The 12,268-nt window shown below is 46.0% G+C and overlaps 1 protein-coding gene across 1 annotated transcript in view; it reads left to right on the top strand.

Moving 5' to 3' along the window:
• Positions 1 to 12,268, top strand: part of LOC135504758 (basic salivary proline-rich protein 1-like) — a 38,173-nt gene that overhangs the window by 15,484 nt on the left and 10,421 nt on the right. The window contains exons 5-12 of the mRNA XM_064923604.1: positions 317 to 388; positions 1,120 to 1,194; positions 1,492 to 1,566; positions 1,781 to 1,858; positions 2,022 to 2,090; positions 2,249 to 2,314; positions 4,199 to 4,270; positions 4,467 to 4,505. Coding sequence (XP_064779676.1) covers positions 317 to 388; positions 1,120 to 1,194; positions 1,492 to 1,566; positions 1,781 to 1,858; positions 2,022 to 2,090; positions 2,249 to 2,314; positions 4,199 to 4,270; positions 4,467 to 4,505 — 546 coding nt within the window. The remainder of the gene's footprint in view (positions 1 to 316; positions 389 to 1,119; positions 1,195 to 1,491; positions 1,567 to 1,780; positions 1,859 to 2,021; positions 2,091 to 2,248; positions 2,315 to 4,198; positions 4,271 to 4,466; positions 4,506 to 12,268) is intronic.

The following is a 12,268-nucleotide window of genomic DNA, read 5'->3' as shown; positions in this document are numbered from 1 at the left end:
GCTGTTATTGGCATAGGTTTGGAACTCGTATTGGTCTACTAACCTCCTGATGATGTCACCAGGCAGGCCAAAACTCCATCCCACCAAAAGAGGCTGAAATTTCAGCCGGTCTTCTCAAACAGCTCTTACACTAAAAGAGCTGTATTATTCCAACTTCATAGTGTTTTTGACTGCACTGGGCCTTTAATAATGTGAAATGGATGCAACAAATAATTAATTTCAGGCAACTTGGATCTACAAAATGCCATTGATTGATGCTAGTTACAGGTCATTTCCTCCAATGGTGTAATGCAATGAAATCTCTGTCTCACCCTAGGATATGGTGCACCCTATGATGGGCAACGTCTTGGCCTAGGGGGTGATCCTGGGAAATCAGCTGGCAAGTATGGTAAATGCCTCTTTCACTTCTCCTTTGTCAGTCAGGTTGCGTCCCTAAATTGACTTCCGTGCTCCCCCAAAACATTTTTTTTTTTTAACAGTTGAATAAAATTACCTTTACTCAAAATGCATTATATTACCATTAATATATTGCTACAAGAACACATCACCCACACCAGTATCTACAGCAGGTATTTTGTGAATGCTTCTCTGTCTGTAATGCATCAGTGCAGCAATTTATCACCACCATCCAACCACATCAAACCAGACCAGACCTACACGCTCTCACCATTCAAACGCTCTTACCAGTTCATTGCCAATGCTGTGGCCTATTTTATGCTCAGCAAGAAAGAGCAAGCTGCTTATCACCTTGAATATATATATATTTTTTTAAAGCTCAAAATAAGTGACCAAAACTACATTGCTATTCCTGGGACTCGCATTGAGCTAGGCTACTCGTAGGCCTACAAGAGCTGTTATAAATAGAAAGAGGAGAGGTGAAGAGAGAGGCCAGTGGATCTGATGTCATCTGGAGATTCATGAGTTATTCAAGATGGGAACAGTGAAGACGGCGAGATGTGTAAATTAGAAATTAGGATCTGTCATTCGTAAGCCTACGCTGCCATACTCTTCTGTTTTTGTTGCCTACAGTGCATTCGGAAGGTATTCAGGCCCCTTGACTTTTTCCACATTCCTCCCCCCCCCACCCTCTCTCTCCCTTCCTCCCTCCTATTCGCGCAGGCTATGGAGAGGTGCCATACGAGCCTCAGCCTCTTGGACTTGGCCCCGATTCTGGTAAATCGAATGGAAAATATGGTATGGCTGTCTTTGGCTTGTACTTCATGTTCTTTCTCTGCTTTCTTTACAATATACATTTCTTTCCGTATGTATGCATTGCACTGGTGTTTATGTACCATGCTGTCTGCTGTTACTGTCGTGCGTCAAGTTTAAAGATCAAATATAGAAGTTTGTTTTTCTAAGCATACTGCACTGCACGTATTGTATTGTGCTGTTCTTTATTTTGTGCTATTCTTTATGCCGCCATTGTCTAAGCAAGAGGTGTGCTAATAGTGTATGCCCAATCAAACATACTTTGCTGGGTTTTTTTTACAGGACAGGGTGGGTTGCCATACGAGCCTCACCCTCTTGGGCTCGGTCCAGATGCTGGAAAATCTGCAGGCAAATATGGTGAGACTCAGCAAACCTAGTTTTTAAAAAATGTAGCAAAACATTTTGCACATTTTGCAACGAAAACAAGTTTCTACTTGACAAATTCATGTAGGTCCCTCTTCGTTTCGTTTGCCTCCATTTGATTCCATTTTGTTCCTAGTGAATACACCCCTTGCACCCTTCATCTTTCTGCCGTCTGACATGTCTAGTTTCTCTGTGGTTGCCCTGTTAGGGGGCGGTGCACCAGAATCCTATGCACCAGAACCTCTTGGCCTTGGTGGTGAAGGACAGAAATCTGCTGGGAAATATGGTGAGACTTTTGTCGTATTTCACGTTGCTATTGTTTTTTCATTACTGTTCATTCTGTCATCACTTCCTACCCATCTTAAAGCTACTCTGTTAAAGAGCTGCAATTTCTTTGTGAATACTTGACCAGTACTCTAGTCCTCACCTGTCCTGGCTTTTCTCCACAGGTAACCTTGGACCATATGAGCCACAGACCCTTGGATCAGTCACTGATGGCAAATCCACCGGACAATACGGTAGATTACATCTCTTCTTTAAAGCCACACTTTTCAAATTGTGTATAGGCTCAATGAAAGGGTGACCATTTGCCTCTTGCTCTATGAAATTAATTAATAAGTGCTACATTGTCCGAACCCCCTTTTAAACTCATCTGCTCTCTTTTCTCTGTCATTAGAAAATCCTATGCCTTATGAGCCTTTGCCCCTCGAATCAGACGCTGTCGGAATGTCATACGGTAACGGTATGAGTGCAGTGGTGAATGGTAGACATTTGTTTTTGCTCAAAGTTACAGTAGCCTGTTCCCAGATCTGTTTGTGCTGTCTTGTCAACTCTGTCACTCATTGACATGTTTGGCAATGATAACAACCATAGGAGTTTGCTATAGGCGTACAGCACAAAATAATGTTGGACCAGCCTAACATACCTTGTGCATCTCCCAGTAGATCTGCCGCTTTCAAGGAGCGGGACACTAATCCGGGCGCTTTTAAGAAATCGCGCTATGCCCTCAGATGAACCATCAAACAAGCAAAGCGTCAATACAGGATTAAGATTGAATCCCTACTACACCGGCTCTGACACTCGTCGGATGTGGCAGGGCTTGAAATCTATTACGGACTACAAAGGGAAACCCAGACGCGAGCTGCCCAGTGACACAAGCCTACCAGACGAGCTAAATGCCTTTTATACTCGCTTCGAGGCAAGCAACACTGAAGCATGCACGAGAGCACCAGCTGTTCTGGATGACTGTGTGATGACGCTCTCGGTAACCGATGTGAGCAAGACCTTTAAACAGGTCAACATTCACAAAGCTGCAGGGCCATATGGATTATCAGGACGTGTACTCAAAGCATGCCTGGACCAACTGGCAAGTGTCTTCACCGACATTTTCAACCTCTCCCTGACTGAGTCTGTAATACCTACATGTTTTAAGCAGACCACCATAGTCCCTGTGCCCAAGGAAGCGAAGGTAACCTGCCTAAATGATTATCACGTCGGGAGCCATGAAGTGCTTTGAGAGGGTGGTCATGGAACACAACAACAGCATCCTCCCGGATACCCTAGACCCACTCCAATTCACATACCGCCCCAACAGATCCACAGATGACGCAATCCCACTCCACATTGCCCTTTCCCACCTGGACAAAAGGAACACCTATGTGAGAATGCTGTTCATTGACTACAGCTCAGCGCTCAACACCATAGTGCCCACGAAGCTCATCACTAAGCTAAGGACCCTGGAACAGTGGTAGGCCTGATCACCGACAACGATGAGACAGCCTTTAGGGAAGAGGTCAGAGAACTGGCAGTGTGGTGCCAGGACAACATCCTCTCCCTAAACGTGATCAAGACAAAGGAGCTGATCGTGGACTCCAGGAAAAGATGGGCCGAACAGGCCCCCCATTAACATCAACGGGGCTATAGTGGAGTGGGTCGAGAGTTTCAAGTTCCTTGGTGTTCACATCACCAACGAACTATCATGGTCCAAACACATCAAGAACAGTCGTGAAGAGGGCACGACAAAACCTTTTACCCCTCAGGAGACTGAAAAGATTTGGGATGGGTCCCCAGATCCTCAAAGTTCTACAGCTGGACCAGTGAGAGCATCCTGACCGGTTGCATCACTGCCTGTTATGGCAACTGCTTGGCCTCCGACCGAAGGCACTACAGAGCCACCCTAGTCATAGGCTGTTCTCAATGCTACCACACGTCAAGCGGTACCGGAGCGCCAAATCTAGGACGAAAAGGCTCCTTATTAACAGCTTCTACCCCCAAGCCTGCTGAACAATTAACTATTACATTGACACCCCCCACCCCTCCATTTGTTTTGTACACTGCTGCTACTCACCATTTATTATCTATACAGTCACTTCACCCCTACCTACATGTACAAATTACCTCAACTAACCTGTACCCCTGCACACTGACTCGGTACCAGTACCCCCTGTATATAGCCTCATTATTGTTATGTTATTGTGTTACGTTTCAAAAATTATATTTTTCTTAACTCTTGTTAAACTGCGCTATTGGTTAAGGGCTTGTAAGTAAGCATTTCACGGTAAGGTCTACACTTGTTGAATTCGGCGCATGTGACAAAGTTTGATTTGATTTCATCTTTCCTTCTCAGAGAGAATAGGAGAAATAGCACCAGCACAACCTACTAGACTTGAAGAAGAGGGAAAATCTACTGACAAATATGGTATGAATTGTCTGGACATACATTGACTTAATTTATATTGTTTGTTTTCTGTGTCTGTCTGGACATGCACCGAAATTAATTTATATTGTTGTTGTTTTTCTGTGTTTGTCTGGACATGCATCAAAGTGAATTTATATGATTTGTTTTCTGTCTCCCAATGTATTTATTTAATCCCAATGTACTCTTTAAATTTCAGGCAATGGGGGTTATATAAATGGACAAGTTCAGCCAGAAGGTAACAAAAGCCCCCAGTTGTCTAGTTACTACACTTGCAAATCATGTAAAATAGTAATACAACTTCAATGATCTCAACTTTCATTTGTCTATGCTCATACATTACAGAAACATAATTCTATTTACATCAGTAGTTCCAAACCCAGTATTAGGTGTCTGCTATAGCAACAACGTTCTTGTACACGACATGACCAAAAGTATGTGGACACCTGCTCGTCAAACATCTCATTCCAAAATCATGGCCATTAATATGGAGTTGGTCCCCCCTTTGCTGCTATAACAGCTTCCACTCTTCTGGGAAGGCTTTCCACTAGATCAGGTATTCCTAAACTGGGGTACACACAATGCCATTGGGGGTGTGCCAACTAAAAATGTGATTCATTTTAAAAATACATACAAACATAGTTTTTTCTTCACATTTTCAAACAGTCCATTTAGTAAGGCCAGCGTCCATAGAGACACATACCAGCTCTACTCGTAGTACTGCTACTACCAGCAGTACTACACCTGCACCTGTCGACAACACAAGTTGTTATGCTTCCACGAGCACATCCAATGCTAGCATCAGTAATTCTACATTTGTTGTTAGCCCAGCTAACATGGACACTGACAGTTGTGAATCTGATGCAGCCGAAGAGCTACTGCCCCCTTACCTGGAAAATCACCGAACAACAGACAGGGACGTTGGACCATCGAAGAGGTGCAAGTGTGATGAGAACTACATTGATTTGGGGTTCACTTATATTGGGAGTAGTACCTTTCCTCAGCCAATGTGTTATTAGTACTATCTCACAACTCGATGTAACCTTCACTCATACCAGACATTTATAGAAACAAAAAATGCCAATTTGAAAGATATGCCATATTTAGTTTTTTTTTGCGAGAATTAAGGTGACTTTCAAGTAGTAAGGCATGTATAAAATCAACAGATACATTAATAAGAAGGGCCTAGAAGCATTTACATTTACATTTAAGTCATTTAGCAGACGCTCTTATCCAGAGCGACTTACAAATTGGTGAATTCACCTTCTGACATCCAGTGGAACAGCCACTTTACAATAGTGCATCTAAATCATTAAGGGGGGGGGGGTGGTGAGAAGGATTACTTATCCTATCCTAGGTATTCCTTGAAGAGGTGGGGTTTCAGGTGTCTCCGGAAGGTGGTGATTGACTCCGCTGTCCTGGCGTCGTGAGGGAGTTTGTTCCACCATTGGGGGCCAGAGCAGCGAACAGTTTTGACTGGGCTGAGCGGGAACTGTACTTCCTCAATGGTAGGGAGCGAGCAGGCCAGAGGTGGATGAACGCAGTGCCCTTGCTTGGGTGTAGGGCCTGATCAGAGCCTGGAGGTACTGCGGTGCCGTTCCCCTCACAGCTCCGTAGGCAAGCACCATGGTCTTGTAGCGGATGCGAGCTTCAACTGGAAGCCAGTGGAGAGAGCGGAGGAGCGGGGTGACGTGAGAGAACTTGGGAAGGTTGAACACCAGACGGGCTGCGGCGTTCTGGATGAGTTGTAGGGGTTTAATGGCACAGGCAGGGAGCCCAGCCAACAGCGAGTTGCAGTAATCCAGACGGGAGATGACAAGTGCCTGGATTAGGACCTGCGCCGCTTCCTGTGTGAGGCAGGGTCGTACTCTGCGGATGTTGTAGAGCATGAACCTACAGGAACGGGCCACCGCCATGATGTTGGTTGAGAACGACAGGGTGTTGTCCAGGATCACGCCAAGGTTCTTAGCGCTCTGGGAGGAGGACACAATGGAGTTGTCAACCGTGATGGCGAGATCATGGAACGGGCAGTCCTTCCCCGGGAGGAAGAGCAGCTCCGTCTTGCCGAGGTTCAGCTTGAGGTGGTGATCCGTCATCCACACTGATATGTCTGCCAGACATGCAGAGATGCGATTCGCCACCTGGTCATCAGAAGGGGAAAGGAGAAGATTAATTGTGTGTCGTCTGCATAGCAATGATAGGAGAGACCATGTGAGGTTATGACAGAGCCAAGTGACTTGGTGTATAGCGAGAATAGGAGAGGGCCTAGAACAGAGCCCTGGGGGACACCAGTGGTGAGAGCGCGTGGCGAGGAGACAGATTCTCGCCACGCCACCTGGTAGGAGCGACCTGTCAGGTAGGACGCAATCCAAGCGTGGGCCGCGCCGGAGATGCCCAACTCGGAGAGGGTGGAGAGGAGGATCTGATGGTTCACAGTATCGAAGGCAGCCGATAGGTCTAGAAGGATGAGAGCAGAGGAGAGAGAGTTAGCTTTAGCAGTGCGGAGTGCCTCCGTGATGCAGAGAAGAGCAGTCTCAGTTGAATGACTAGTCTTGAAACCTGACTGATTTGGATCAAGAAGGTCATTCTGAGAGAGATAGCGGGAGAGCTGGCCAAGGACGGCACGTTCAAGAGTTTTGGAGAGAAAAGAAAGAAGGGATACTGGTCTGTAGTTGTTGACATCGGAGGGATCGAGTGTAGGTTTTTTCAGAAGGGGTGCAACTCTCGCTCTCTTGAAGACGGAAGGGACGTAGCCAGCGGTCAGGGATGAGTTGATGAGCGAGGTGAGGTAAGGGAGAAGGTCCCCGGAAATGGTCTGGAGAAGAGAGGAGGGGATAGGGTCGAGCGGGCAGGTTGTTGGGCGGCCGGCCGTCACAAGAAGCGAGATTTCATCTGGAGAGAGAGGGAGAAAGAGGTCAGAGCACAGGGTAGGGCAGTGTGAGCAGAACCAGCGGTGTCGTTTGACTTAGCAAACGAGGATCGGATGTCGTCGACCTTCTTTTCAAAATGGTTGACGAAGTCATCTGCAGAGAGGGAGGAGGGGGGAGGGGGAGGAGGATTCAGGAGGGAGGAGAAGGTGGCAAAGAGCTTCCTAGGGTTAGAGGCAGATGCTTGGAATTTAGAGTGGTAGAAAGTGGCTTTAGCAGCAGAGACAGAGGAGGAAAATGTAGAGAGGAGGGAGTGAAAGGATGCCAGGTCCGCAGGGAGGCGAGTTTTCCTCCATTTCCGCTCGGCTGCCCGGAGCTCTGTTCTGTGAGCTCGCAATGAGTCATCGAGCCACGGAGCGGGAGGGGAGGACCGAGCCGGCCTGGAGGATAGGGGACATAGAGAGTCAAAGGATGCAGAAAGGGAAGTGAGGAGGGTTGAGGAGGCAGAATCAGGAGAAAGGTTGGAGAAGGTATGAGCAGAGGGAAGAGATGATAGGATGGAAGAGGAAAGAGTAGCGGGGAGAGAGAGCGAAGGTTGGGACGGCGCGATACCATCCGAGTAGGGGCAGTGTGGGAAGTGTTGGATGAGAGCGAGAGGGAAAAGGATACAAGGTAGTGGTCGGAGACTTGGAGGGGAGTTGCAGTGAGGTTAGTGGAAGAACAGCATCTAGTAAAGATGAGGTCGAGCGTATTGCCTGCCTTGTGAGTAGGGGGGAAGGTGAGAGGGTGAGGTCAAAGAGGAGAGGAGTGGAAAGAAGGAGGCAGAGAGGAATGAGTCAAAGGTAGACGTGGGGAGGTTAAAGTCGCCCAGGACTGTGAGAGGTGAGCCGTCCTCAGGAAAGGAGCTTATCAAGGCATCAAGCTCATTGATGAACTCTCCGAGGGAACCTGGAGGGCGATAAATGATAAGGATGTTAAGCTTGAAAGGGCTGGTAACTGTGACAGCATGGAATTCAAAGGAGGCGATAGATAGATGGGTAAGGGGAGAGAGAGAATGACCACTTGGGAGAGATGAGGATCCCGGTGCCACCACCCCGCTGACCAGAAGCTCTCGGGTGTGCGAGAACACGTGGGCGGACGAAGAGAGAGCAGTAGGAGTAGCAGTGTTATCTGTGGTGATCCATGTTTCCGTCAGTGCCAGGAAGTCGAGGGACTGAAGGGAGGCATAGGCTGAGATGAACTCTGCCTTGTTGGCCGCAGATCGGCAGTTCCAGAGGCTACCGGAGACCAGGAACTCCACGTGGGTCGTGCGCGCTGGGACCACCAGATTAGGGTGGCCGCGGCCACGCGGTGTGGAGCGTTTGTATGGTCTGTGCAGAGAGGAGAGAACAGGGATAGATAGACACATAGTTAACAGGGTACAGAAGAGGCTACGCTAATGCAAAGGAGATTGGAATGACAAGTGGACTACACGTCTCGAATGTTCAGAAAGTTAAGCTTACGTAGCAAGAATCTTATTGACTAAAATGATTGAAATGATACAGTACTGCTGGAGTAGGCTAGCTGGTAGTGGCTGCGATGTTGACACTACACTAATCAAGTCGTTCCGTCGAGTGTAATAGTTTCTACAGTGCTGCTATTCGGGGGCTAGCTGGCTAGCTAGCAGGTTAATTGCGTTACGTTACTTTAAAAGAACGACAATAGCTGGCTAGCTAACCTAGAAAATCGCTCTAGGCTACACAATTGTCTTAGATACAAAGACGGCTATGTAGCTAGCTAGCTACGATCAAAGAAACAAACCGTTGTACTGTAATAGTTACTACAGTGCTGCTATTCGGGGGCTAGCTGGCTAGCTACGTTACAAGAATGACAATAGCTGGCCAGCTAACCTAGAAAATCGCTCTAGGCTACACAATTGTCTTAGATACAAAGACGGCTATGTAGCTGGCTAGCTACGATCAAACAAATCAAACCGTTGTACTGTAATGAAGTGAAATGAAAATGTGATACTACCTGTGGAGCGACGCGGAATGTTGACCGGGTAGTTGGAGTTCAATTCGGTAGAGGTTGGCTAGCTGTTGGCTAGCTAGCTAGCAGCATTTCCTGCGGACCGAAGAAGCGTCTTATATGGTGAGCTACCGAGTGACTAGGACAGGCAAGCCCCATACTATTGTGGTGGACTTAATTCTTCCTGCTGCCACGGATATGGATGGGACAATGCTGGTGGAAAAGGCCAAAGAAACTATACAGACAATGTCTCCATCAAACAACACTGTTTCACGACGCATCAGTGACATGGCAGGAGATGTTTTGAAACAATTACTGCTTCGTATACACGCCAGTGAATTCTATGCGTTACAGCTGGATGAGTCAACAGACGTGGCTGGCCTGGCACAGCTTCTGGTATATGTTCATTATGTTTATGGGGCGTCAATTAAGGAAGGCATCCTCTTCTGCAAACCACTGGAAACCAGAATAACAGGAGAGGATATTTGTAAAGTACTGAACAGCTTTGTGACATCAAATGGACATTGGTGGTCAAGATGTGTTGGTATCTGTACTGATGGCACAAAAGCAGCGAGACATAGTGGAGTGGTAACGCACGTGCAAGCAGTTGCTTCCAACGCCACTTGGGTACACTGCAACATCCACAAGAGGCTCTTACTGCCAAGGGAATGCCTGACAGCTTGCAAGACGTTTTGGACACTCTTGTGAAAATGGTTCACTTTGTTAAAGCAAGGCCCCTGAACTCAATGTGTATTTTCTGTACTATGCAATGTGATGGGCTGCGACCATGTAACACTTTTACAACATATAGAAGTGCGCTGGTTATCAAGGGGCAAAGTATTGATTTTTTTTTTAATTGAGAGACTAGCTTAAAGTTCTCTTTGCTGACCAAAATGTTCACTTGTCCGACCGCTTCCATGATGACGAGTTTCTCACACGGCTGTCCTACAGTGGCTTGCGAAAGTATTCACCCCCATTGGCATTTTTCCTATTTTGTTGCCTTACAACCTGGAATTAATATAGATTTTTTTTTTTTTTGGGGGGGGGGGTGTGTTGTATCATTTCATTTGCACAACATGCCTACCACTTTGAAGATGCAAATATGTTTTCTTGTGAAACAAACAAGAAATAAGACTAATAAAATGGAAAACTTTGAGTGCACAACTATTCACCTCCACCCAAAGTCAATACTTTGTAGAGCCACCAATTACAATTACAGCAATTGTAAAAAAAAAAGTAGCAATTACAGCTGCAAGTCTCTTGGGGTATGTCTCTATAAGCTTGACACATCTAGTCACTGGGATTTTTGCCCATTATTCAAGGCAAAACTGCTCCTGCTCCTTCAAGTTGGATTGGTTCTGCTGGTGTACAGCAAACTTGAAGTCATACCACAGATTCTCAATTGGATTGAGGTCTGGGCTTTGACTAGGCCATTCCAAGACATTTAAATGTTTCCCCTTAAACCACTCGAGTGATGCTTTAGCAGTATGCTTAGAGTCATTGTCCTGCTGGAAGGTGAACCTCTGTCCCAGTCTCAAATCTCTGGAAGACTGAAACAGGTTTCCCTCAATAATTTTCCTGTATTTTGCGCCATCCATCATTCCTTCAATTCTGACCAGTTTCCCAGTCCCTGCCGAGGAAAAACATCCCCACCGCACGATGCTGCCACCACCATGCTTCACTGTGGGGATGGTGTTCTCAGAGTGATGTGAGAGGTGTTGGATTTGCGCTAGGAATAGCATTTTTCTTGATGGCCAAGAATTTTTTTTTTTCTTTAAGCAATGCCTTTTTTCTGGCCACTCTTCCATAAAGCCCAGCTCTGTGGAGTGTACGGCTTAAAGTGGTTCTATGGACAGATACTCCAATATCTGCTGTGGCGCTTTGCAGCTCCTTCAGGGTTATCTTTGGTCTCTGTGCTGCCTCTCTGATTAATGCCATCCTGGCCTGATCTGTGAGTTTTGGTGGGCGGCCCTTTCTTGGCAGGTTTGTTGTCATATTCTTTCCATTTTTTAATAATGGATTTAACGGTGCTCTGTGGGATGTTCAAAGTTAAGGATATTTTTTTATAACGCAACCCTGATCTGTACTTCTCCACAACTTTGTCTCTGACCTGTTTGGCGAGTTCCTTGGTCTTCATGGTGCCGCTTGCTTGTTGGTACCTCTTGCTTAGTGGTGTTGCAGACTCTGGGGCCTTACAGAACAGGTGTATATATACTGAGATCATGTGACAGATCATGTGACACTTAGATTGCACACAGGTGGACTTTATTGAACTAATTATGTGACTTCTGAAGGTGATTGTTGCACCAGATCTTATTTAGGGGCTTCATAACAAAGGGGGTCAATACATATGCAAGCACCACTTTTCAATTTTTTTTATTTTTAGAATAATTTTAATAAAGGACTTCACCAATTTGGATTATTTTGTGTATGTCCATGACATGAAATCCAAATAAAAATCCATTTAAATTACAGGTTGTAATGCAACAAAATAGGAAAAACACCAAGTGGGATGAATTATTTTGCAAGGCACTGTATCTGGGTGATGTATTTTCTCGCCTGAATGATCTGAATCTAGAATTACAGGGACTCTCCACAACGATCTTCAATGTGCAGGACAAAATTGAGGCTTTGAATAAGAAGTTGGAGCTCTTCTCTGTCTACATTAACAAGGACAACACGCAGGTCTTTCCATCATTGTATGATTTTTTGTGTGCAAATGAACTTGCGCTTACGGACAATTTCAAATATGATATAGCGAAGCACCTGAATGAGTTCGGTGCGCAATTATGCAGGTACTTTCCTGAAACGGATGACACAAGCTGGATTCGTTATCCCTTTCATGCCCTGCCTCCAGTCCACTTACCGATATCTGAACAAGAGAGCCTCATTGAAATTGCAACAAGCAGTTCTGTGAAAATGTAATTTAATCAGAAGCCACTGCCAGATTTCTGGATTGGGCTGCGCTCAGAATATCCTGCCTTGGCAAATCGAGCTGTTAAGACACTGATGCCCTTTGCAACCACGTACCTATGTGAGAGTGGATTCTCGGCCCTCACTAGCATGAAAACTAAATTCAGGCACAGACTGTGTGTGGAAAATGATTTGAGACCGAGACTCTCCAATA

The sequence above is a fragment of the Oncorhynchus masou genome, chromosome 18 (genome assembly GCF_036934945.1).
Source record: "Oncorhynchus masou masou isolate Uvic2021 chromosome 18, UVic_Omas_1.1, whole genome shotgun sequence".
NCBI classification, from domain to species: Eukaryota; Metazoa; Chordata; class Actinopteri; order Salmoniformes; family Salmonidae; genus Oncorhynchus; species Oncorhynchus masou.
The sequence above is the reverse complement of the archived record's forward strand: the minus strand, read 5'-3'. Positions and strand labels throughout refer to the sequence as shown.